A 26,086-nucleotide genomic window follows, 5' to 3' on the forward strand; every position below is an offset into this window, starting at 1 on the left:
GTCTTAATTAATTTAGAAGTTTATTTTGCCAAGGTTAAGGACATGTCAATGACACAGCCTCAGGAGGCCTTATTGACCTGTCCCAAGGTGATCAGGCTACAACTTGGTGTTATACATTTTGGGGAGACATAAGACGTCAATCAATACATGTAAGGTGTACGTTGGTTCAGTCTGGAAAGGCAGGGCAACTGAAAGTGGGGGCTTCCAGGTCACAGGCAGATTCATAGATTTTCTGACTGGCAATTGATTATTATCTAATGACCTGGAATCAATAGAATATATTGTCTGGGTTAATATAAGGAGTTGTAGAGACCAAGGTTTTATCACACAGATGAAACCTCCAGGTAGCTGGTTTCAGAGAGGACAAATTGGAAATGTTTCATATCAGACTTAAAGAGTCTGTTCTACCAGTCTTATGGTCTGTGTTGATGTTAATGGTAATGAGGCATGCCTGACTTCACCTTCTCATCATGGCTTGAACTAGATTGACAGGTTAACTTTAGAATGCCCTTAGTTGAGAGGAGGGATCCATTCAGATGGTTTGGGGGCCTAGGATTTTATTTTTGTCTTAAAATAGTTAACATGCAGAGTATTGAAAGTATGTGTTTTAGGTCTTTACTGGCATGTGCCTATCACCTCCCTTGAATAGAAAGATATTGCTTCCCACATACTTATTGATGCCTCCTCTGTGTTAGGATTTGCCAACATCTGAGGTAAATAAAGCAACATTTTTCTTCATGGTGGATAAGACATAGAGGCACACACAGAGCCAGATCATTAGGATATAAAGAAGTCAGTAAGTATGATGAGAGTAGAATGGAACAGGCACTGTAGGAGGGCAGAGGTAGGGTTCTAAGGAAGACCTGTAAACTTTATCTCTACATCCCAGGCACCACGCGTTGCACTGGGTACACAGCCACTGGTCAAAAAATGCTTGTTGATTTGAGTATGAAATGTCAGCATCCTAATAGCACTGTGCTTGGTTCTGTGCAGAGTAGACATCACTGAGGAGGCATTGCCCTTTGGAAAATACTCTAGAACTGAACCCTGACATCACAGTATGATTCTGAGTAATGTTTAAAAACCACAGTAAGCTGACTTACTGGGGTCCACCTTTGAGATGTTCTATCTGGCCTCTCTTAGTCACTATGATCATAGATTTGTGTTATTTGAGGGAAGAGAGGCACTGTGGTGACTCTGCCCATTAACACATGGAAAATGGAGTCCCTCACTCAATGTACTCACTTGAGAGCTTTTGTGAATGAGTATAGACACACTCTAGGTTAGTTACGTATTTCATGTCATGGACACTGGGAATCTTCAAGTTGTAAGGAAGAGAATTGTCTATTTTCATTGATTCAGAATACCTAAGGTAGCTTACAATCATGATAGTACAACACATCTTAAATAATAGTTTCAATATTGGAGCTAAAACTGTAAAAATTCAGTATTTTGATTTTGGGTAGAAATCACACAAACTAGATGCTATGTTTGTCAGTTTCTTTCATTCCTGATTCTATCCCCATTCTCCAGCAAAATGCTGGGTGCAGAGTAATTGCTTAATATATTGCTTGAATAGGAATTTAAAATGTTACAAACATTTTAATTTTTATAAAAAGAGGTGAGCCAGAGACAATTTGCTATTTTATAACAAACCTATCTTATTTGACAATGTGTTAGTCCATTCTCGTAATGCTATGAAGAAATACCTGAGATTGGATAATTCATTTTGAAAAAGAGAGATTTAATTGGCTCACAGTTCTGCAGGCTGTGGAAGCATAACAGTTTCTGCTTCTGGGGAGGCCTTAGGAAACTTACAATCATGACGGAAGGTAAAGAGAAAGCAGGTACATCTTACATGGCCAGAGAGGAAGAAGAAAGAGTAAGAGGGGAGGTGCTACACAGTGTTAAATGACCAGATCTCATGAAAACTCACTCACTATTGCAACCAAAGGGGATGGTTCTATATCATTCATGAGAAACAGCCCCCGTGATCCAATCATTTCCCAGCTGGCTCCACCTCCAACGTTGGGGATTACAATTTGACATGAGATTTGGGTGGGGGCAAAGATTCAAACCAAATCACACAGCCTCCTTCAAAATGTTACTTCAGTGCAGACAATGAAAGGAGTCCTTAAGACTGAAAGTTCTGGCACTATAGTCAGTTTTGGGGGAGTGAGGCATGAGTATATTTGCAAATGCCAACTTTTGGACAGTACTGGAATTGTTGGGGCAATGTATCAAATCAGAAACATTCAAATTCGTTCATTCACGTGCCTTTCTTTTTTTTTTTCTTTTTTTTCTTTTTTTTCATGTGTGTGCTAGGTTTTAGAATAAATGAGTGAGAAACAGCACTACTCTCTTATGAAAATTATATTCAAGTCATAGGGACAGATGATAGATAAATAATAAAAATTTGAGATTGTAGTAAGTGATAAGTTGGAAACAGGATACGTGAATTGATAGAAAAGTTGCATGGCTCAGGAGCTGGTGAAGACAAGTGGATGAGGAAACCTCTAGGAGAAGGTGGCATTAGTTGAGATCTGAAGGATAATAATGGGAGCCAGAATGCCCTCTAGAAGAACAACTGGGGCCACTGGAGAAATAAGAGCAAAGACTTAAGACAGACGAGCCATTGATGTGTTTGGAAGTATAAAAATAGTAGAAGGGCTAGAGCAAAGAAGAGAAGCATCACTATATTAGTAAAAGCATGTTGAAAATATGGAATATACTGCTCAGCAAAATCAGGAAATGTACTAATATGCACAACAGCTTGAGTGAAACTTTATACACATGAAAGATGACAGACTCAAAATAATAAATCATCTATTCTTCTATTGATGTACAGTCCTAGGGCCATAAGAATTAATCTATAGTGAAAAAATCATATGGAAGTTTCCCTGGTTGAGGTGGAAGGGGGCTGACTAACTACAGTGGGGCAGGAGAAATCTTTATTAAATGATTGCAATGTTCTTCATCTTGATTGAGGAACTGGTGGCTGCACAGGTGTTAGAACTCATCAAAATGTGTATAGAAACATTAAAATGTTATCATTGCAAGTTATACAGTAAGAAAGCTAATTTTAAAAAGAGAAAGAGAAATTTTCTCATTCACTAATTTACAGATAGAAAGAAATTGGTCCTTTTAACTCTGAAATTTGGGAAGGATGAAAATGCTCCTCAGAACACCCATTCTTTTGGGGGAATATCTTCAGACTTCAACATAATCTGTTTTTTTCTGGAAGAGGCAAACCTGCTCCTGAATCCACTCAAAGCACCTTAATCTAATTTTGGCTTTAGAAACAGAAGACCTTGAATTCTAGAACCTTCTTCATTGGCTTTCTCAGAAAGAGCTGTGAAAGGTTGACAGTTCAAGTCCAATGAATTGAAAGCAAGCATGCTTTTAAAAATGGTTTAAAATGTTAATTAAAAAGAAATTACCATGAAAATATGTTATTAAAATTTCTAATAGCTTTCCTATCACCTTAAACCATACAATATATTCCATTCAGAAGAGAAGATCTTCCTCATTCTTTCCAAAAACTTCTGCTTCATTCTGAAATCCATTGTCCTAGGGGAATAAGAAAATGTTGGAAAAGAGAGACCAACACTTCAGCTCACCTGATCCCCATTGTTAGTTAGCAGCCTGAAGAAGCTGTGATCCAGCAGCAATTTTACATCTGGATCCCTGAGCTTCGATGGATCTCAACTATGCCACTGTCTGTCATCCTCTCAGATTGTCCATCCTATCTCACTAAACTTTGGCACTGAATTAATCCCTTACCTGTGTTTCTGTTGTTATTTTCATGACTTTTTCCCATACTAAAATTAAACATTCTCAATTGAGGATATTTTTTAAAAATACACTAAGGCCCAAAAAGAAAATGAAAATATTACAAGCCTCACTACTCAGAATAGTTTTTACTTTGATTTGGATGTATTTCTTGAATCTCTTTTTGTGTATATGCATTCCGTTTTAGAATTGGCATCGAGTCTTAAAGACGATTCTTTATCTTTTTTCTAAACATAACATATCTTCATCACTTACTACATCTTTAGATACTTGTTGCAAATGTCAGATATTAAAAGGCATCTAATATTCAATTGCACATTGATTCATCTGGTTTCTTACAGGACAATATATATATGTTTTAATTATACTTTGAGTTCTAGGGTACATGTGCACAACATGCAGGTTTGTTACATATGTATACATGTGCCATGTTGGTGTGCTGAACCCATTAACTCATCATTTGCATTAGGTATATCTTCTAATGCTACCCCTCCCCCCTCCCTCCTCCCCCCTCCCCCCCACAATAGGACCTGGTGTGTGATGTTCCCTTTCCTGTGTCCAAGTGATCTCATTGTTCAATTCCCACCTATGAGTGAGAATATGCGGCATTTGGTTTTCTGTTCTTGCGATAGTTTCCTGAGAATTATGGTTTCCAGCTGCATCCATGTCCCTACGAAGGACACGAACTCATCCTTTTTTATGGCTGCATAGTATTCCATGGTGTGTATGTGCCACATTTTCTTAATCCATTCTGTCACTGATGGACATTTGGGTTGATTCCAAGTCTTTGCTATTGTGAATAGTGCTGCAATAAACACATGTGTGCATGTGTCTTTATAGCAGCATGACTTATATTCCTTTGGGTATATACCCAGTAATGGAATGTGTAGGAAGAATCAATACTGTGAAAATGGCCATACTGCCCAAGGCAATTTATAGATTCAGTACCATCCCCATTAAGCTACCAATGACTTTCTTCACATAATTGGAAAAAACAGGACAATATTTGACTGGTTTTCTGTTGGGTTTTTATGCATAATGATTTTATACATTACTTTGTACAGGTTTTTGCTTCCAAAATTTTGATTATCAGAGGGGAAATTGCATATATAGATATAGATATATAGATACATATAGAGAGAATACTTTTTAACTATTTTATTTACATTTCTAAATTTCTTTTAAATGAAGTGCACTAAGTTGTACTCCTACCAGTAGTGTAAATAATGTTTTTACCTTAATCATCTGTGAAAGGTGACATTTTTTTAAAAAACATTCACTGACTTAATAGGTGAAAATATTCTTATTATTTTCTTGTGATGATGAACTGAGGTCAACAAAGTTTTTATGGCATGTCTCAGAAATCTCTTGCCCTGGGCATCCTGAAATTGTTGCTTTTGTTTCTGGAGGGTTATCTACCTCCGGATCAACTGTTTACAGAGCTGACTCACTTATGGTAAGTAATGGTCTGAAAAATATTCGTTTATGTCCCTAGATCAGTGGTGCAATTTAAGTGGTGGTCATTTTGTGACCCTTGACTCAAGGGACGTTTCCACAACATCCTTGGGTAACTCTGTCCCTGATCTGTTTGGTTCTAACTCTGTAAATGATGGGGTTGAGCATGGGAGGTACCAGCAGATAGAGATTAGCAAACAGGATATGTACCACTAAGGGCACATGATGACCAAAGCGGTGGGTGAGGAAAGAAAAAAGGGCTGGGATATAAAAAGCCAAGATGACACAGATATGGGAGGCACATGTGCTAAAAGCTTTGAGGTGGGCTTCACCTGAAGGCAACTGAAGCACAGCTCTCAAAATCATCATGTGTGACATACCTATGACAGTCATATCAAAGCCAGCCACAGAGAAGGCCACAAAGAGTCTATACCCACAATTTATGCTTGTATCAGCACACACCAACTTCAGCACAGCCATGTGCTCACAGTATGACTGGGGAATGGCTTGGTGTTGGCAGAAAGGCATCCTAGACACCATGAAGCAGAAGAGGCTCACCCACAGCAGCCCTCTCAGCATCACGACGGTCCCCAGTTCAATCACGACCGATGGCGTCATGAGGCTAGAGTGTCGGAGTGGGAAGCAGATGGCCACATGGCGATCCAGGGCCATAGCCATGAGCACCCCAGACACCATAAAAGAAAAGGCATGGATGAAGAACACCTGGATGAGGCAGGCATGGTACTCAATCTCATGAGCATGAAACCAGAATATGACCAACATCTTAGGTTGGGTGGAGGAGGAGAGGACCAGGTCAGTGATAGCCAGCATGGCCAGAAAGAGGTACATGGGCTTATGCAGGGTGTGGTCAATTCTGATTATGTGGAGGAGATTATTTCCAACAACAGCCACAGCATGCATGGCACAGAACGGAAAGGCAATCCAAAACTGGAAACTCTCCAGGCCTGGGATTCCAAGCAGGGTGAACGACCCAGGATGAGAAGAGCTGTTCCCTGAAACCAGCACCATGGGCTAGTTAATATGTTCTCCATTGGGAAAGTGATCTACTCTCTGCAAATAGGAATCAAAACAAGTGTTATTATTGATATGCCTTTGGATGGGACAATTGGGTAATAGGGCAATTGAGTTTAAAGATAAGGTGGGATAATTTCAACCTTTTTTTTTTATAAATAAAATCTTGCAACATAAAATGATACTATTCTTTATTTTATATATATATATATATATATATATATATATCATTCAAAATAGGGTAGAACAAAATGTGATCGCTGCAAGTACAGTTGTTTTTCAAGCATCAATGTTTTCTTGAAAGAGAATCTATTAAGGAAAAAAATCATGACAAATAACATCATAGTAATTCTTTTCCTTCTATTCTTTAAAACTGACAGCTGATATTATCAACGTTTTGCACAAGTCTTATTTATCCCTCTGTTAAGCTGCTCGGACAACTTGTCAGGCTAGGAAGCCAGTGTGGCTTCAATGCTTATAGAAATTTATGTATTGATGTTGAGTTAGCTTAAGGGCAGTTACCATAAGGGCTTGGGCTGAAGGATAAATTACTGATCAATTACGTACCTGTAATTCAATATTTTATCCTTAGTGTAGGCCCCCCCCTAAATTAGTGGTTAGCAAAGTTTTTCTGTAAAAAGTCAGATCATAAAAATTTGAGGAATTTTTAGCTACACAGTCTTAGTTACAACATTTAGCTACGGTGGTGTAAAACCATCCATAGTCAATATATAAATGAGTGAGTATGGTTGAATTCCAATAAAAATTTACTTACAAAAATAAACTCCAAAGAGGATTTAGTCTACAGGCTGTAGTTTGCCAGCCTCCATCCTAGATAGTAAATTTTTCATGAACTCTGCCCTGAACCCTACACTACACATAGTATCTTTGTGCTTGGTACAGGGCAGGAGTTTAATTTTTAAAATCCTTAGAGAAAATAACAAATAAATATCATTATTCAATAGACTCATGATTGGATTAACAATATCCTAATGTTCTGATAAAATCCAATTGACCTTACCTTGATGCTGTGTCCAAAAGAAAGTAATGTTCATTTCTCCTTCTAAATGTTGCACTGCTGTGTGAATGCCACCCTCTGGTGTGCACTTGCTTTACCTGGGTTACTTCTACCCACTGATTCCTGTGGTGACTACTTTCTACCTCAGAATTGATGGCACAAAGCTCACTTGGTTCTTACGCACTACCTTTTCACTATTTAAATTCAGTTGTTCTGTGTTTTGATTGAAATCCTTAGTTCTTACCTCCTTCAAAGGAAGAGGCAAGAAGAGTATCCCTTCCAATGCTCCTTAACAAATTGCCTTTGGGAACTTACAGATGTTTCATTCCCTAGACCAAATGGTTCCTTAAAAGGGCCTCATAATGCCAAAGAGGGCTTGCTTCTTTCTAATTTTCCCAAGATTTATAACAGCATGAGATAAATGGGACTCTGACTTCCTAAGTTTTGCTCTAAACCTGAAGCTTGACCATCCTATTAAGATAATAGCTGTAGGTTTGCTCAAGGCAAATACTTCTATGTAAGCTATGGTGAAAATTGAAAGCCACATATTATATAGGGTCCAGGCACTCTGTTCTATCCCTTCTGTCTGGTCTGGTCTTCCCAAACTTCTTTATATATTCTGTTTGAGCCAGGGAATTTCCTTCCACCTGCCCTTTTCCTCTTGTGTGTCACCGTCTACTTGTGAGAACACACTTCCGCAGGCTCGGGGCACTTGGAGAAACACACTCAGACCATTCTCATTGTTGCACCAGGCAATGTAAGAGGTGCTGGTTAAAGGTGCAATTTATCAAATTGTACAATTATCTCTGAGTCATTGTACAAGGAATGACTATGTTTCAAGATACAGCACTGCAGGCTTTTAAGTTTTATTGTATCTAACGTACACAAAACCTCTGTATCTTCACTTTACAATGAGAAAAATAGGCTTCAGTGACATAATTTGCCCAAGGCCACACAATGAGTTAGTGTCTGGATGCACAACTGCACAGCCAGTGCTCTTAGTGGTACTCGTGCCACCTGTGCTAGAAAACGATTAATTGGGGCACACACCCGAGTTGGGGAAAGCAGAGATTGCTGCCCTATCATGACAAAGAGACATGAAGAGGGCATTCCCAACTGCATGCTGAATTAGAGGCAGATCTAATTTTGCACCCAGGACCCCTGCTACTTCACTGGACTGGAGCCTCTAGCACAGTCTCCAGTTTGGCCTCCTGGCATCTCTGGGTGTGTGCTGCTTTCTCTGGGACGATGTCTTTATTAGCTTCTGCTCATGAGACTAAATGGAGAATTCTCCTGTTCTATGCCCGCTTTAGAGGCTGGTGAGTCTTTCAACTACTTGCAAACTACAGCCCTTGCAAAAACCAGTTACTGTCTTCTGCTTTACTCCTTCCCCAGTCTCCTTAATGGCCTTTTCATAGAGCCCCATGAAGTGATGCCTCTCAGCCTTCCTCATTTCATTCTGCTGACTCTGAATTTCTGCTCTCCAATTTTCTTTTCTTGGTGGACAATGGACGAGCAGAAGTGCCCTGTGACTCAAGACCAAATTGGGAGATGGGGACCCTTGCCAAGCACCTCCCTTTTCTTTCTCCACTTTTCTCTGCTGACCCATGGAATCTAATGCCTTCACTGTTAAAAGTTCCCTTGTCTTTCTTTTCTCATAGACTTGCAGACTTAATAGAGTTAATGCTACAAGTCATGTGGAGTGGGCAGAGAGCTAACCAATCCTTGGCCATTTTTGTCTAGTGTGTGGGGTTTTTAAATATGGGAAGCACAGGTAATGAGCCTACTGCTGCTTTGAGAAATTGAAATGTACATTCTCTAAAAGGTAGGAAAAGATGAACAATATAATTTCCCTTCTTGCCCAACTCTCCTTCCTCCCCTACAGTGCTATTTTTTTTTTATTTTTGACAGGCTAGAAATCTTATGAGCCTAATGCATACTGAGAGCTGAAATGCCTTGTCCTTTTCAAATATGGTAGCCCCACTGATCACACTTTGGACTTCAGGTTCAAGCTTGCTGTTTTCTAAAATAAAATCAACTTGTAAATCTTTGTGTACCTTTTGTTGAAGAAATTGGTTCTAAGAACCATCTTCTCTCACAGAGTAGAGTTCAACTTTTATCTGTGATAATGAGTTCGAGTCCCAAGAAAGTACTCACAGTCTCTGTTGGACTTCAATTACTGCACCCATTATGTGGAACTAAATACAGGCATCTGTCAGGGTGTTGCTCAAGTCAGAGAAGGGATAAAGGATAAAATAAACTGAGATCTGCTTAGAAATAGCTTCAGGGAAATTCAAACTCTGTTTTCTCACTGAAGTATCTGAAACTAAAACCAATAATACTGGATCAGGGTAACGCTCAAAACCAAACTCCTTCTTGGAGTATTTTTGTGTGGAGGCAGTATTCCTACCTTTCTAGGCTTACCTTGGAGGACACAGTGGGAGCACCGAGTCTTCTCCCATTCTCAGAATGAAGCTCAATGGCCATTGATCTCTAGACCTGAAGCTCCCAGTGAGTCAGGCCATTCTGCACAGTTTCTCGCCTTCCTGCTTCTTAGTGTTCCATAAGTCATACTGCTTTCTGGGAAGTGAAGAGGTGGCTGAGGCACAGGGATCCACTTGCCCTGAGTTCTACTGTATCTTTGACCAAGTACAGCATGCTCATAAGCAGTTCTAAAAAGTTTCTTGGATTCAGCCTATGTCAGAGACCTCAGATCAGGACCTATTCAAAGAACTAGGTCTGTCCTTTCACTTCCCCCAAGCATCAGATCTACCACTCTCCCTGAGCCTGCTGCCTCATATTTACACCAGCCTCCTCTGAGAATGAAGACTAAAGCTAGAAGTGTTAACCCTTACATTTCCTCTCTCCTCTGCATGCACAAATGAAAAGGCAGGATATTTGAATGCTCAGAAATGTGCAAGAAATTTTAATACTACATGAGTGTGAGTTTGTCTATATATGCATGTATTTTTAGTGCAAGTATGTATATTTACAATTGAAGGGATATTTTGTGCAATATGAAAGTGTGCTGATATATCATGTAAATTGTGTGTATCTGACAGGTATGTGCATCAGGGACTGGATTTGCATGTGAGTGTGAACATGTGTATGAATAAGCATGTCTGTGTACAAAAGTATGAATAGTCATTTGCTATCAATATGCATAATTAGTGTGCTACCATCATACTGTGCATTCAAGGTCACTAAGTGTGCAGGCTTTGTGAAGGCACATGCCCAGCTACATACCTGATGTGTGAGGTTGAACATCATGTGTATACATATTAGTATGCCTATTTAATGAATGTGGGGTTCATAAGGATGTGCAGCATTTCTTGGTGCATCAGGGTTTACTGAGGTAGCAATTGTTCCAAGGCCCCTCAAATCTGAGTGGGTCATTATACAAACAGGCAATGGCAATTCCAATGGAGATCATGCCACAGTCAGTTCTGAAAATTTATGAGGCTGGAAGGCTCTCTTTGCTCAGTCTGAACAGTTGAAGCTTATATAGAGCTTTCTCTGTCTCAATCACCAAATAGGGTCCTGTTGGTATTAAAATATTTAATTTTTGTCAACACTTTCTGATTTCATTTAAATCTCATGATTGATTAGATGTCTAAAAATTTGATAAAGGAGTATTTAAAACCCTTATTTGAAAAGGGTGCAAAGCAGTCAGACTTCAGAATATGCAGCTTACAAAATACAAAACCCAACATACATCTAAAGAGAGAAAAATACACAAAAACTACCAAGGTTATCAGCTTTACATTAATGTTTTTGTGGTAGGATTGTGATCATCATAGTCACAAAGTTAATGATACATTTTCATATATCAGCCTACAAAATCTGGAATACAATTGTTCTTGCTAGAGAGTCCAGGTTACAGGGAATAGTCAAGATTTTATTATTTTAGAGATCTGGATGGCATTGGTCATTGGAATTTTTGGTTTATCTCTGGTTGCAAATTATTTTTCTGTAGTTGTTGTTTTTGACTTCTATTTATGAAATCCTCAGTATAATGAAAGCAGAACCAAGTTCAGGTCCTTTTACTTTCTTTCTTTCTTCTTCATTTCTTTTAGAGTGACTTTTCCCCCAAAACAGAATGTGACCTCTTGAGTAAGACCTGCATTTCCTCATCTGACCCTTCCCCTCTTTCAAATGGAACAGTGACTCCAAGCAGACATGACATTCAGGCTCTTTGGAAAGTACTTCTCAGTTCAAGCACACTGCTTTTCAAGTTCAGTAGGGAAAGGCAGGCTAAAAAAGAGTGTGTAGTAGAAAGGTCAATCTTCCTGATTGGCCCTTCTAGAAGCCCCTCATCATTTGAGTCTTTCCAAAGCTGGTACCTCTGCAAGATGCTTTGGGGACTAGGAATCTGACTCACAGCCCTGTGCTGAAGCCCAGTCTCCACTGGGATGTACAAGGAATTCTGAGAAGTATTGAGAGTCCCAGTAAAGGTTGGTTACAATAAACTTAAAGTCTCTTCAGTCTGTAATTGTAGGGTTACAAGAGCAGGACAAGAAGGATATTTAGAAAAGACGTTTCAATGAAAGAATAGGTTGTTGAGGATGTTAACATGAGAATTCTGGAACACTTCAATAAATATATGTAGAAACCTGGGCCGCAGCCTCGGAGTTCTTATATCCTCACTTTTTTTGACCTCCATCTGCAAAATACATTAGTCAATCATGTATGGACATGGCATGGACCTTGCCAAAGCTTAGAAATACTTTTTGAGCATCTTTTCATTTAACAACAGCATCCATTTTTCTAGTTCTTTTATTCATCCCATGTTATTCCACATAATCCATTACTTACATATGTATATCAATTTACATATGATATACAACATTAAGTTTATATTACATAGACTTATATAATATAGGTATTATGTACAAAGAATTAAATATAACATGTATGTATGTGTGTGTGTATATATAGATATATATCCTTCAATCTTCTTTTCTCTTAAAATCCTTCATATAAAATTAGTACTTATAGTCCATCATTCCAGTCATACTAATATAAATAACCTTGATATCTATTTTTCTATCACAACTACCATACAAAATGTTAAACTTTGGTATCCCTGTACCACTGAGCAACTGCTAGAAATAATAACACAAAATATCAGGTTGTTACTGCTGCAAGTTCATAGTACCCAACCTCATGTGGGTTTTCAAAATACCTCACAATATGTTTGCATTTATCTTTCTTTATTGAGGAGGGACACAATAATATACTGACCTCCCTGGATGAGTGTATTTGTCCCCTAAGCTAAAGGAAGGATATTTTGTTGCTTCTGTGTCTCATCAGGAAGCAGAATTCCCAGGTCTGATATAGAAGATTAAGCCTCCTCAGTTTTGATCTGTGCATGTGTAAAATGAGATGACTTTTGCTTGCCTCATTTCTTCTTACTTGCCTAAGTATGGTGCCCTCATCATCATTTTCTCCACCATCTAGGCTGAGTTACCACATTTATGTAGGGAAACCAAATCTGGTTAGAGGGGAAATATCTAGGTCTATGCTGTGCCTTTCACTAATTTCAAAGAGAATCTTGTTGATGTCAACATTTTAGTGAAGGTCTTAGTCATTGCCAGCAAACAAAAGTAAAATGTACATGTCCTGATTAGACAGTTATCCTCTTACCCAACCCCTCCAAATTTATATGTTGATGGCCTAAGCCTCAGTTCCTCAGAGTATGACCTTACTTAGGGTCATTGCAGATATAATTAGTTAAATTAAAAAGAGGTCATACTGGAGTATAGTGAGATCCTAATCCAACATTCTTTGTACAAGAATCCAAGTTCTTGTATAAAGGGGAAATTTGATCACAGATATACACACACATGTGGATGTCATGTGGACAAGGCAGAGATCAAGATGATGCATCTATAAGCCAAGGTTTCCAGCAAACCACCAGAAGGTAAGTGAGAGGTGTAAAACAGATTCTCTATCACAGCTGACAATAGGAGCCAAATGTGCAGATACCTTGACAGTGGGCTTCTAGCCTCTAGAACTGTGACACAATAAATTCTGGTTGTTAAATACACGCTTGTAATACTCTATTATGGCAGTCCTAACAAACTAATTCCATTTTGTCATGTAACATAACATATTCACAGTTTCCAAATTAAGTCATGAATCTCTGAAAGGCTGTTATTCTATCTACCACAGGCCCTGATTTTTAAAGTGAAAAGTGAGCATCAGGGAGCTAAGGTAGAAGCCAGTCTGAAAGACTTCAGTTAATGTGGAAACTACTTCTTGATGTTTTTCACCACTGCAAAGACCAAAACTCTGGTTATGGAATATTGTATAAAAGAGTCACAGTCTATGCCAGATGTGGTGGCTCATGCCTGTAATCCCAACACTTTGGAAGGCCAAGGCATTGGACCCCAGGAGACCATCCTGGGCAATATAGTAAGACACTTGATCTGTGCCAAGATGACTGAATAGGAACAGCTCCAGCCTCCAGCTCCCAGTGTGAGCGACACAGCAGATGGGTGATTTCTGCATTTCCAACTGAAGTATCAGGTTCATCTCACTGGGGTGTGTTGGACAGTGGGGGCAGGACAGTGGGTGCAGCCCATTGAGAGCCAAAGCAGGGCAAGGCATCGCCTCACCCGGGAAGTGCAAGGGGGAAGGGAATTCCCTTTCCTAGCCAAGGGAAACTGTGACACACAACACCTGGAAAATCGGATCACTCCCACTCTAATACTGCACTTTACCAACGGTCTTAGCAAATGGCACAGCAGGAGATTATATCCCGCACCTGGCTCAGAGGGTCCCATGCCCACAAAGCCTCCCTCATTGCTAGCACAGCAGTCAGATCTAACAGCAGGGCAGCAGCGAGGCTGGGGGAGGGGTGCCTGCCATTGCTGAGGCTTAAGTAGGTAAACAAAGTGGCTGGGAAGCTCCAACTGGGTGGAGCCCACTGAAGCTCAAGGAGGCCTGCCTGCCTCTGTAGACTCCACCTCTGGGGACAGGGCATAGCCAAACAAAAGGCAGCAGAAACCTCTGCAGATGTAAATGTCCATGTCTGACAGCTTATAGAGAGTAGTGACAGCTTGAAGAGAATAGTGGTTTTCCCAGCATGGAGTTTGAGATCTGAGACCGGACAAATTGTCTGCTCAAGTGGGTCCCTGACCCCCAAGTAGCCTAACTGGGAGACATCCCCCACTAGGGGCACACTGATATGTCACACTTCACACGGCTGGGCACACCTCTAAGAGGAAGCTTCAAGAGGAACAATCGGAGAGCAACATTTGCTGTTCAGTAATGTTCACTCTTCTGCAGCCTCTGCTGCTGATACTCAGGCAAACAGGGTCTGCAGTGGATCTCAAGAAAACTCCAACAGACCTGTAGCTAAGGGCCCTGACTGTTAGAAGGAAAACTAACAAACATAAAGGACATCCACACCAAAACCTCGTCTGTATGTCACTAACATCAAAGACCGAAGGTAGATAAAACCACAAAGAGGGGAAAAAGCAGTACAGAAAAGCTGGAAATCCTAAAAATCAGAGTACCTCTTCCCCTCCAAAGGAATGCAGCTCCTTGCCAGCAATGGAACAAAGCTGGACAGAGAATGACTTTGACGAGTTGAGAGAAGAAGACTTCAGACAATCAAACTTCTCCAAGCTAAAGGAGGAACTACAAACCCAGTGCAAAGAAACTAAAAACCTTGAAAAAAGATTTGATGAATGGCTAACTAGAATAACCAATATAGAGAAGTCCATAAACAAACTGATAGAGATGAAAACCATAACACGAGAACTATGTGACAAATGCGCAAGCTTCAGTAACCAACTTGATCAACTGGAAGAAAGAGTATCAGTGATTGAAGATCAAATGAATGAAATGAAGCAAGAAGAGAAGTTTAGAGAAAATAGAGTAAAAAGAAATGAACAAAGCCTCCAAGAAATATAGAACTATGTGAAAAGACCAAATCTATGTCTGATTGGTGTACCTGAAAGTGACAGGGAGAATGGAACCAAGTTGGAAAACACTCTGCAGGGTATTATCCAGGAGAACTTCCCCAACCTAGCAAGACAGGCCGACATTCAAATTCAGGAAGAACAGAGAACGCCACAAAGATACTCCTCAAGAAGAGCAACTCCAAGACATATAATTGTCAGATTCACCAAAGTTGAAATGAAGGAAAAAATCTTAAGGGCAGCCAGAGAGAAAGGTCAGGTTACCCACAAAGGGAAGCCCATCAGACTAACAGTGGATCTCTTGGCAGAAACTCTCCAAGCCAGAAGAGAGTGGGGGCCAATATTCAACATTCTTAAAGAAAAGAATTTTAAACAGAATTTCATATCCAGCCAAACTAAGCTTCATAAGTGAAGGAGAAATAAAATCCTTTACAGACAAGCAAATGCTAAGAGATTTTGTCACCAGCAGGACTGCCCTACAAGAACTCTTGAAGGAAGTACTAAACATCAAATGGAAAAACCAGTACCAGTCACTGCAAAACCATGCCAAAATGTAAAGACCATCAATGCTAGGAAGAAACTGTTTCAACTAACAAGCAAAATAACCAGCTAACATCATAATGACAAGATCAAGTTCACACATAACAATATCAGCCTTAAATGTAAATGGGCTAAATGCTCCAATTAAAAGACACAGGCTGGCAAATTGGATGAAGAGTCAAGACCCATCAATTTGCTGTAGCCAGGAGACCCATCTCACGTGCAGAGACACACATAGGCTCAAAATAAAGGGATGAAGGAAGATCTACCAAGCAAATGGAAAACAAAAAAAGCAGGGGTTGCAATCCAAGTCTCTGATAAAACAGACTTTAAACCATCAAAAATGGTCCCATTTACATAATGGTAAAGGGATCAATTCAACAAGAAGAGCTAAATATCTTAAATATATATGCACCCAATACATGAGCACCCAGATTCGTAAAACAAGTCTTTAGAAACTTACAAAGAGACTTAGACTCCACACAATAACCATGGGAGACTGTAACATCCCACTGTCAACATTAGACAGATCAATGAGACAAAAAGTTAACAAGGATATCCAGGAGTTGAACTCAACTCTGCACCAAGCAGACCTAATAGACATCTACAGAACTCTCCACCCCAAATCGACAAAATATACATTCCTCTCAGCACCACATCACACTTATTCCAAAATTGACCACATAGTTGGAAGTAAAGCACTCCTTAGCAAATGTGAAAGAACAGAAACTATAACAAACTGTCTCTCAGACCACAGTGCAATCAAACTAAGGATTAAGAAACTCAATCAAAACCACTCAACTACATGGAAACAGAACAACCTGCTCCTGAATGACTACTGGGTACATAACAAAATGAAGGCAGAAATAAAGATGTTTTTTGAAACCAATGAGAACAAAGATAAAACATACCAGAATCTCTGGGACACATTTAAAGCAGTGTGTAGAGGGAAATTTATAGCACTAAATGCCCACAAGAGAAAGCAGGAAAGATCTAAAATTGACACCCTAACATCACAATTAAAAGAACTAGAGAAGCAAAAGCAAACACATTCAAAAGCTAGCAGAAGGCAAGAAATAACTAAGATCAGAGCAGAACTGAAGGAGATACAGACACAAAAAACCCTTCAAAAAACCAATGAATCCAGGAGCTGGTTTTTTGAAAAGATTAACAAAATTGATAGACCACTAGCAAGACTAATAAAGAAGAAAAGAGAGTAGAATCAAATACACGCAATAAAAAATGCTAAAGGGGATATCACCACTGACCCCACAGAAATACAAACTATCGTCAGAGAATACTATAAACACCTCTACACAAATAAACTAGAAAACCTAGAGGAAATGGATAAATTCCTTGACACATACACTCTCCCAAGACTAAACCAGGAAGAAGTGGAATCCCTGAATAGACCAATAACAGGCTCTGAAATTGAGGCAATATTAATAGCCTACCAACCAAAAAAAAGTCCAGGACCAGATGGATTCACAGCTGAATTCTACCAGAGGTACAAGGAGGAGCTGGTACCATTCCTTCTGAAATTATTCCAATCAATAAAAAAAGAGAGAATCCTCCCTAACTCATTTTATGAGGCCAACATCATCCTGATACCAAAGCCTAGCAGAGACACAACATAAAAAGAGAATTTTAGACCAATATCCCTGATGAACATCGATGCAAAAATCCTCAATAAAATACTAGCAAACCAAATCCAGTAGCATATCAAAAATCTTATCCACCATGATCAAGTTAGCTTCATCCCTGGGATGCAAGGCTGGTTGAACATATATTCAAGTCAATAAACGTAACCCATCACATTAACAGAACCAAAGACAAAAATCACATGATTATCTCAATAGATGCAGAAAAGGCCTTTGGGAAAATTCAACAGCCCTTCATGCTAAACACTCTCAATAAACTAGGTATTGATGGGGCATATCTCAAAATACTAAGAGCTATTTATGACAAACCCACAGCCAATATCATACTGAATGGGCAAAAACCAGAAACATTCCCTTTGAAAACTGGCACAAGACAGGGTGCCCTCTCTCACCACTCCTGTTCAACATAGTGTTAGAAGTTCTGGCCAGGGCAATCAGGCATGAGAAAGAAATAGACTGTATTCAATTAGGAAAAGAGAAAGTCAAATTGTCCCTGTTTGCAGATGACATGATTGTATATTTAGAAAACCCCATCATCTCAGCCCAAAATCTCCTTAAGCTGATAAGCAACTTCAGCAAAGTCTCAGGATACAAAACCAATGTACAAAAGGCACTAGCATTGTTATACACTAATAAGAGACAAATACAGAGCCAAATCATGAGTGAACTCCCATTCACAATTGCTTCAAAGAGAATAAAATACCTAGGAATCCAACTTACAAGGGAAGTGAAGGACCTCTTCAAGGAGAACTACAAACCACTGCTCAACAAAATAAAAGAGGACACAAACAAATGGAAGAACATTCCATGCCCATGGGTAGGAAGAATCAACATCGTAAAAATGGCCATACTGCCCAAGGTAATTTATAGATTAAATGCCATCCCCTTTAAGCTACCAATGACTTTCTTCACAGAATTAGAAAAAAAGTACTTTAAAGTTCATATGAAACCAAAAAAGAGCCTGCATTGCCAAGACAGTCCTAAGCCAAAAGAACAAAGCTGTAGGCATCATACCACCTGACTTCAAACTATGCTACAAGCCTACAGTAACCAAAACAGCATGGTACCGGTACCAAACAGATATAGACCAATGGAACAGAATAGAGCCCTCAGAAATAATACCAGACATCCACAACCATCTTATCTGACAAACCTGACAAAAACAAGAAACGGGGAAAGGATTCCCTATCTAATAAATGGTGCTGGGAAAACTGGCTAGCCATATGTAGAAAGCTGAAACTGGATCACTTCCTTACACCTTACACAAAAATTAATTCAAGATGGATTAGAGACTTAAATGTTAGACCTAAAACCATAAATCCCTAAAAGGAAACCTAGGCAATAATACTCAGGACATAGGTATGGCAAGGATTTCATTTCTAAAACACCAAAAGCAATATCAACAAAAGCCAAACTTGACAAATGGGATCTAATTAAACTAAAGAGCTTCTGTATAGCAAAAGAAACTACCATCAGAGTGAACAGGCAACCTACAGAATGGGAGAAAATGTTTGCAATCTAGTCATCTGACAAAGGGCTAAAATCCAGAACCTACAAAGAACTCAAACAAATTTATAAGAAAAAATCAAACAACCCCGTCAAAAAGTGGGCAAAGGATGTAAACAGACACTTCTCAAAAGAAGACATTTATGCAGGCAACAGACACATGAAAAAATGCTCATCATTACTCACCATCAGATAAATGCAAATCAAAACCACAATGAGATACCATCTCACACCAGTTAGAATGGCAATTATTAAAAAGTCAGGAAACAACAGGTGCTGGAGAGGATGTGGAGAAATAGGAACAATTTTACAGTGTTGGTGGGACTGTAAACTAGTTCAACCATTGTGGAAGACAGTGTGGTGATTCCTCAAGGATGTAGAACTAGAAATACCATTTGACCCAACCATCCCATTACTGGGTCTATACACAAAGGATTATAAATCATTCTGCTATAAAGACACATGCACACATATGTTTACTGCGGCACTATTCACAATAGCAAAGACTTGGAACCAACTCAAATGTCCATCAATGACAGACTGGATTAAGAAAACGTGGCACATATACACCATGGAATACTATGCAGCCATAAAAAAGGATGAGTTCATGTCCTTAGTAGGGACATGGATGCAGCTGGAAACAGTCATTCTCAGCAAACTTTCACAAGAATAGAAAACCAAATACCGCATGTTCTCACTCATAGGTGGGAATTGAACAATGAGAACACTTGGACACAGGAAGGGGAACATCACACACTGGGGTCTGTTGTGGGAGGGGGAGGGATAGCATTAGGAGATATACCTAATGTAAATGATGAGTTAATGGGTGCAGCACACCAACATGGCACATGTATACATATGTAACAAACCTGCACATTGTGCACATGTACCCTAGAACTTTAAGTTTAATAAAAAAGAAAATAAAAAAAGTCATACTCTAGATTCCTGAAGCTGATATAGAGAAATTGGGATTACATTGTGGCTCAATGAATTTAGCCTTGAAGGTATTGATTTAAGGATATATTCACAGCACTAAAAGGATTAAGTACACGTATCAACAAACTATCAAACTCATGCTAACTTTTGGCCATTCTTACCTGGGAAAACAGATGGCATTTCTCAGTCTCTAGGTTATCTTATAGGCATCCAGAAAGCATTCCAGCTATTCGCTTGCCTCTTTCCACCATTAGACTGTACCTTTTCTGCAGTTCTTGACTTTATGAGTTTCATCATCATTATTATGTAGCACTGTGCCTAGCTCAATATATAGAATAGATATTGTTAAAATTAACTATGAAAAAATAGGATGCATCATTTTAAATCAGTGCTTCTCAAAATATCCATGGTAAATCCATTTTGATTTTGGTTTTTGATTTTTCCAGTTCACCTTGGATCAATATAATTTTATTGTTCTGACTTTGTATATAAAATTATGTGCTTCAGTACTACTGAGAAGTTGAATAGCTATAAACATCTTCAAACACTTTCCATTTTGGAACTTACCTCAGCACAGATAGGTAACAGACAGTTGCCAAACCAGCACTGGTTCATAGACTCACTTTCAATAGCACACTACTAAATCAGTCCCTTCTTTAGATTCTCTTCTTGACATTTTGTTCTGGAACTGAAATCTTGCCATTGATATGACTATTATTCTTCCTCATTTAAAATATACTATACAATTATTTCCTTATGGAAACAGAAAGACAACATTGAGTGTACAAGAGAGAAGACAGAAAAGAGAGACAGTGAGAATCAGCATGTACTTTGCAGCTAGAATAATGTGGCTTCAGATTTTGACTGTGCCCACTTACTTTCTATCTGAGCTTGATAGAGTTACATAAACCCTTTGTGCCTCCATGTATTTTTAAAAATTGAGAATAATAATGAATATAATACAAACCAACATTTGTTGAATGTTTACATTGTTTCAGGCTCCGGGTAACGTCTTACATACATGAAGTTCCTTAATCGCTGTAACTCTATGAAATAAGTAATATTCTCATCCAGAGATTGTATGTTAGAACAGTCAGTATTAAATACATTAGAAATCTCATCCCGGATTACACAGATAGTGAGTAGCACAGCCCGGACTTAAACCCAGAGATATAAGACATCTAAGCTTTTGCTTTCAGTATATTTACACATAGAGTGAATTCTAGGAGTAATGAGATAATACAGTATATCATACATCAGTTACTGAAGTTCATAGATGGTATTGTAGCTATCACTTGTACTGTTGATGCTGTGATTGCTGCAGCTACCATCTTCACCTTTAAAGGGGAAAGTGAAGAAGACAGAAAGGGGATAAAGAAATAAACACAATCTTCTTCACCATTATACTTGTTTCTGAGGCCAGTCTTTATGTTCTTAAAGCACCAAAGATAGCGGCTGTGAAGAATTTATTTGTAAAACAGATTGTGGTTTAAAATATGTCATTGCCTAACTTTCAAGCATCCTAAATAGGTGAAAACACCCAAGACCTAAAAATCCTCAAGGAGTCTTGTTTATGCCTTGAGAATATTGGTCACTTAACACTGATTCTAGGACCTCTTTCCCCACGTTGGAGAAGGTAGCGCTATGCCGAGTCTCTTAACAACATGAGGAATAGCTCTGCTCCAGATTCAGGGCTGTGACAGTGTTGGCAAACACTTAAGTCCCTCCAGACATGGCGGAGCTCAAGTTTCTCCACAAAGTCAAGAAAATATAAATAATATTTGATAGTTATATTATTTTTAAATGTCTGAAATGCACTTTTGTTTTTGTGCAATTAAGAAAAGGATAATAGAATTTATTTTCATGAATCTATCTAAGCACCTATCTAAAGAAGTTCAATAAGTCTTCATGTACATGAAAGCAGCGTTTAAATGGAAATACTCTTTTCTTGCCCAGAAAATCTTTCTGAGCTAATCTTCCAAACTTCTAAAGTAGTCACTGGTTAGAGTAATAAATAGTGACACTGAAGTCTCAAAGAATCTAGTGTGTTAGGTTTCAACATTCAAAGTACAAATACTTTGAAAAAGTCATTTTGACCACATAAACAAATACACATAGCTCAATGTATATGTACATCTCTGTTATTTCCAACTCTTATACTTATTTTGCCTTCAAACAAAACTAATCATGATTCTTTAAGCCCCTACTCTGAGTGTCTTCACCATCTGTTTGCCTAACCCATTTAACCTCTTTTCTAAGGTACAGAAGACGTCTGTTCAGCTGAGACTTGGCCAACAAGCAAATTAACTATTTTGTATCTTGATATCTTCATCTGGAATCAGTGCATAACACTCTCTCTCATAGGACGCCATAATTATCAGATGAGAGAACATGTAAAAGGATCTAGCACTGTGTCTTTTATTTAGTGGATAGTCTATAAACAGAAGTTTTCTTATTCTCTATTATTCAATGTTCTTGAATACCCATAGTTGCATAGTTCTATTAAATTTATGATTAATTTCATGAAAATTCTAGATGCTAAGTAATATTACTTTCACTTTCAAAATAAAGAAATTGCAGCTAAGAAATATAAAGAGAATACTCAGTATTCACATAGCTGTTGCATGGAAGAGCTAAACCTTACCCTTAGTCTTTTGATCTTATGTCATACAACATGGTTCGTGGCCCTGCTCACTTGTATACATTTATATTCTTAATTCTACAACTGGATCATCTTTCTGATTCATACTTTATTTAATAATATATTCTTCCCTGGTGCTTTCTTATTATTTCATGAGTACAGTTTGTTTCTTTCCTACTAAGCCCATGGAAGCCACTGCTAATTCTTGATCTAGAATATTAAATTAAATTAACTTAAGGAAGTTGAATTTAAAACACATAAAACTTATGGCCTATGTCTATTCAAAAGTTTTATTTAAAAATGGAATTTGTAATAATCTCTGCCTTTAGCTGTTATATGCTGTCTTAAATGTAGAGTTACAGAACAGTACAATGAATAGTTCTTGTAGATACCACCCTTTCTATATTAGACAATGGACAATTTGGCACAGGAAAAAAAAGTATTCTCTATGAGCAGAGAGATCTTTCTTTGCCCAATTAAAGTCACACAGAAAATGTAAATAAATAAATGAATCTTTATTTTTCATAGTCATAATTGAGCTTTACAGAATAGCTGCTTCTCTCAAACAGGCAGACTCTAACCTTCTGCTGTAATCTTGGTTTCAACAAACATCTGGAAGATCTTCCTTTGTATTTCTTTGGTTTTCACAGTATAGACTATGTGGTTTAGCACAGGGGGTACAACAAGGTATGCATTTGCCATGAGGGCATGAGGGCTTTCCAAAGCGATGAATGACAGACACCCCAATGAGTGGCACATAGAAGATGAGTACAGCACAGATGTGTGAAACACAGGTGTTGAGTGCCTTCAGTCAACCCTCCCTTGAGGCAATAGCCATTACTGTTTGAAGTATAAACACATAGGAGAGGAGGATGGAGAGGGAGTCAGAACCCTTGGTGAAGATGACAGCGATGAGGCCATAGAGACCGTTGACGCGGGTGCTGGCACAGGCAAGGTGCATAACGTCTTGGTGGAGGCAGAAGGAGTGGGAGAGGATGTTGGAGTGGTAGAAGGGGAGCCTCTTGATGAGGAAAGGCACAGGGAAGACAACACAGACTGCCCTTGACAAAATGACTAACCCTGTTTTGCAGACCACACCATTGGTTAGAATGGTGCTGTACCTGAGAGGGGTCCAGATTGCCACAACCTGATCAAAGGCCATTGCCACCAGCACGCCAGACTCAATGGCTGAGAAGGTGTGGATGAAGTACATCTGAACAAGACAGGCATCAAAGGCAATGGACTTGTAGTTAAACAAGAATATGCCTAGCATAGAGGGCAAAGTACAGACGGCAAGCCCCATGTCTGCCAAAGCCAGCATGCACAGAAAGTGGTACATAGGGATATGTAGAGATGATTCAGACGTGATGGTAGAGATTATGATGCTATTGCCAAAGAGGGCAATAACATATACAGCACCCAGCGGAAATGTCATCTGGTAATACTTTTGCTCAAGCCCTGGAATTCCAGTGAAGACAAAGTAAAGGTGTTGGAAGTGGGAGTAGTTATTATCTGCATGGTGCCAATGTGACATAGTCATGGGAAAGGAACTCATGGGATCCTGATGAATGGCTTCCAAAAATACAGTGACAAAGATAAATGATACATTAGACTCTGAATTCCTTGAGAGTGGGGCCATTTTTTCCCCACATAACTGTATTTCAGGGGGTAGGGGAGGCAAAATTTAAGAGGCGACAGAATCCCTAAAATCATTACTCCAAGGTGGATCCTGTTGAGTAAGGTTCTACTGACCTAAGGGAAAATGACTCACCCAAGAATAAGTAAGTCATATTCAGCTTCAAGCAGACACTGTAGCACCAACCCATGTAGTAAAATATATTCTGCCTCTCCTGCTACTTTTTTCCTTGTTTCTAATCAATGTCTTATAAGCTATTGAGTCAGAAGCTGAGGACATAATAATTTAGCCACTATGAATATAACTGAGTCAAGGTGAAATATGAATAGTTTGATTATCTACAAAAAATGCCACTCCCATTCATCACACTTCTTATATCCAGGGCTTTCACGAAGGCAATATATCTTGTGCCGAGGGCAGGGGTGGAAATACCCCTTGCACGCACCTAGCTTCTCTTTATGCATTCTCCTCCTTTGTTTCCCCAGAGCCTCAGAATCATTCCCAACCCAAGAACTACAGACACTTTACTCATTTAAAATTAAAAATGTTTGCCATTTCTAAATTAGTGAAATCTTAATATATGAGGAAGCATCTTTCACTTGGTAAAGCAACAACAGCAATTGTTGGATAGACTAACCCATTCTGTCCAAGAGAAAGTAAGATACCCAGGACTCAATGGAAGACTTTTTCAGGATCAGGATTATCTGGCAATCTCTCGTTGCTAAGGCACAGTGATCATGTTACACCCTGATTTTCTGGATTATGGAGGCCTCCATGGAGATCTGGAAGGCACGTTCATATTGCCAGAACCAGTACCTATACTAACTACCAAAGACCCTTTGATGGGGTCATTCGACTTTGGACATGGTTGACAATGATAGAATATACTCTCATTGAAAACCCATTAACCTTAAAACTCTCATCAGTTATCTTTATTGATTGATTGGAATCAGGTTGACTAAGAGGCAATGTAGTGTTAAGAGCATGGACTCTAGATCCACACATCCTGTATTTGGATCCCAGCTCCCCCTGATCTTCAGTAAAGCCCCTACATATATAATGAGTGGGCAATAATAATATCTACTTCATAGGATCAGTGTGAGAATTAAAATTTAAAAGCCCTAGAAATAAAATGTGTTCTTTTATTATGATTATTTTGAACTAAAGGTTTTGTTGTTCATGTATACTCAGTATTAATATTGAATTCTTTTTTTTCTATTTTTGTTTGCACCTTTTGACCAGATTTTCTGCAGCAGAGGTAAAAACTAAGAGATTCTCCTCTATCACAAATAATCACATTTAATTCTGTATTCCTTGCATTTTTGAAATAATTTACTCTCTGCTTTACAACTATTAAGCATCCCACCTCCAGGCTATTGTACATTTCTGATTGACCCATTCTCATGATAAACTAAAAAGCATATTATAACTGTTTTTAACATCTCCAAAAATACCCTTTGAAAGATTTCTTATCAAGTTTCCTCCAAGCTTAGCCAGATTATTTTATCTATTTATATAACATAGCAATTTACTTCCATTTCTTTTATAAAAGACAGCTGAGTTAGTTCAAGTATGTGGCCTATGAGATTGCCAATAAACATTTTTATCCACTCAAATAACTGTTGTTTTGGTTTTCTTATCTCTTAGTGATTTTTTGAGAAAGAAAGCTCTTACTAATTTTGTCAAATAATTGTAATAAAGAGGAGGAATGAGGGAAAATTCTGAGAAGTGAGAAAATGGGAAAAGAAGAAAATAAGGTGGGAGGAAGGAAGGAGAGAAAAGAAACTAAAGGATAAAAACAAAAATTCAAAGAATGGCAGAGGTAAAAATTGAACTATTTCACATTTTAAGAAAACCTAAAACCTAGATAAAAAAAATAACTTGCCCTGAGTCAACAACATGTTGGTAGAAAAAAAAGAAGATAAAAAAATGGGCAGG

At 38.6% G+C, this 26,086-nt stretch overlaps 2 protein-coding genes and 1 pseudogene across 3 annotated transcripts in view; all 3 read right to left on the reverse strand.

Moving 5' to 3' along the window:
- MMP26 (matrix metallopeptidase 26) overlaps positions 1 to 26,086 on the reverse strand; it is a 368,531-nt gene that overhangs the window by 146,518 nt on the left and 195,927 nt on the right. The window lies entirely within an intron of this gene.
- LOC100427720 (olfactory receptor 52R1-like) lies at positions 5,332 to 6,276 on the reverse strand. The gene has a single exon (XM_077964766.1). The coding sequence runs from the start codon at positions 6,274 to 6,276 to the stop codon at positions 5,332 to 5,334; it is 945 nt and encodes a 314-aa protein (XP_077820892.1).
- Positions 23,089 to 24,046, reverse strand: LOC100427831 (olfactory receptor 51H1-like; annotated as a pseudogene).

The sequence above is a fragment of the Macaca mulatta genome, chromosome 14 (assembly GCF_049350105.2).
Source record: "Macaca mulatta isolate MMU2019108-1 chromosome 14, T2T-MMU8v2.0, whole genome shotgun sequence".
Taxonomy (NCBI): domain Eukaryota; kingdom Metazoa; phylum Chordata; class Mammalia; order Primates; family Cercopithecidae; genus Macaca; species Macaca mulatta.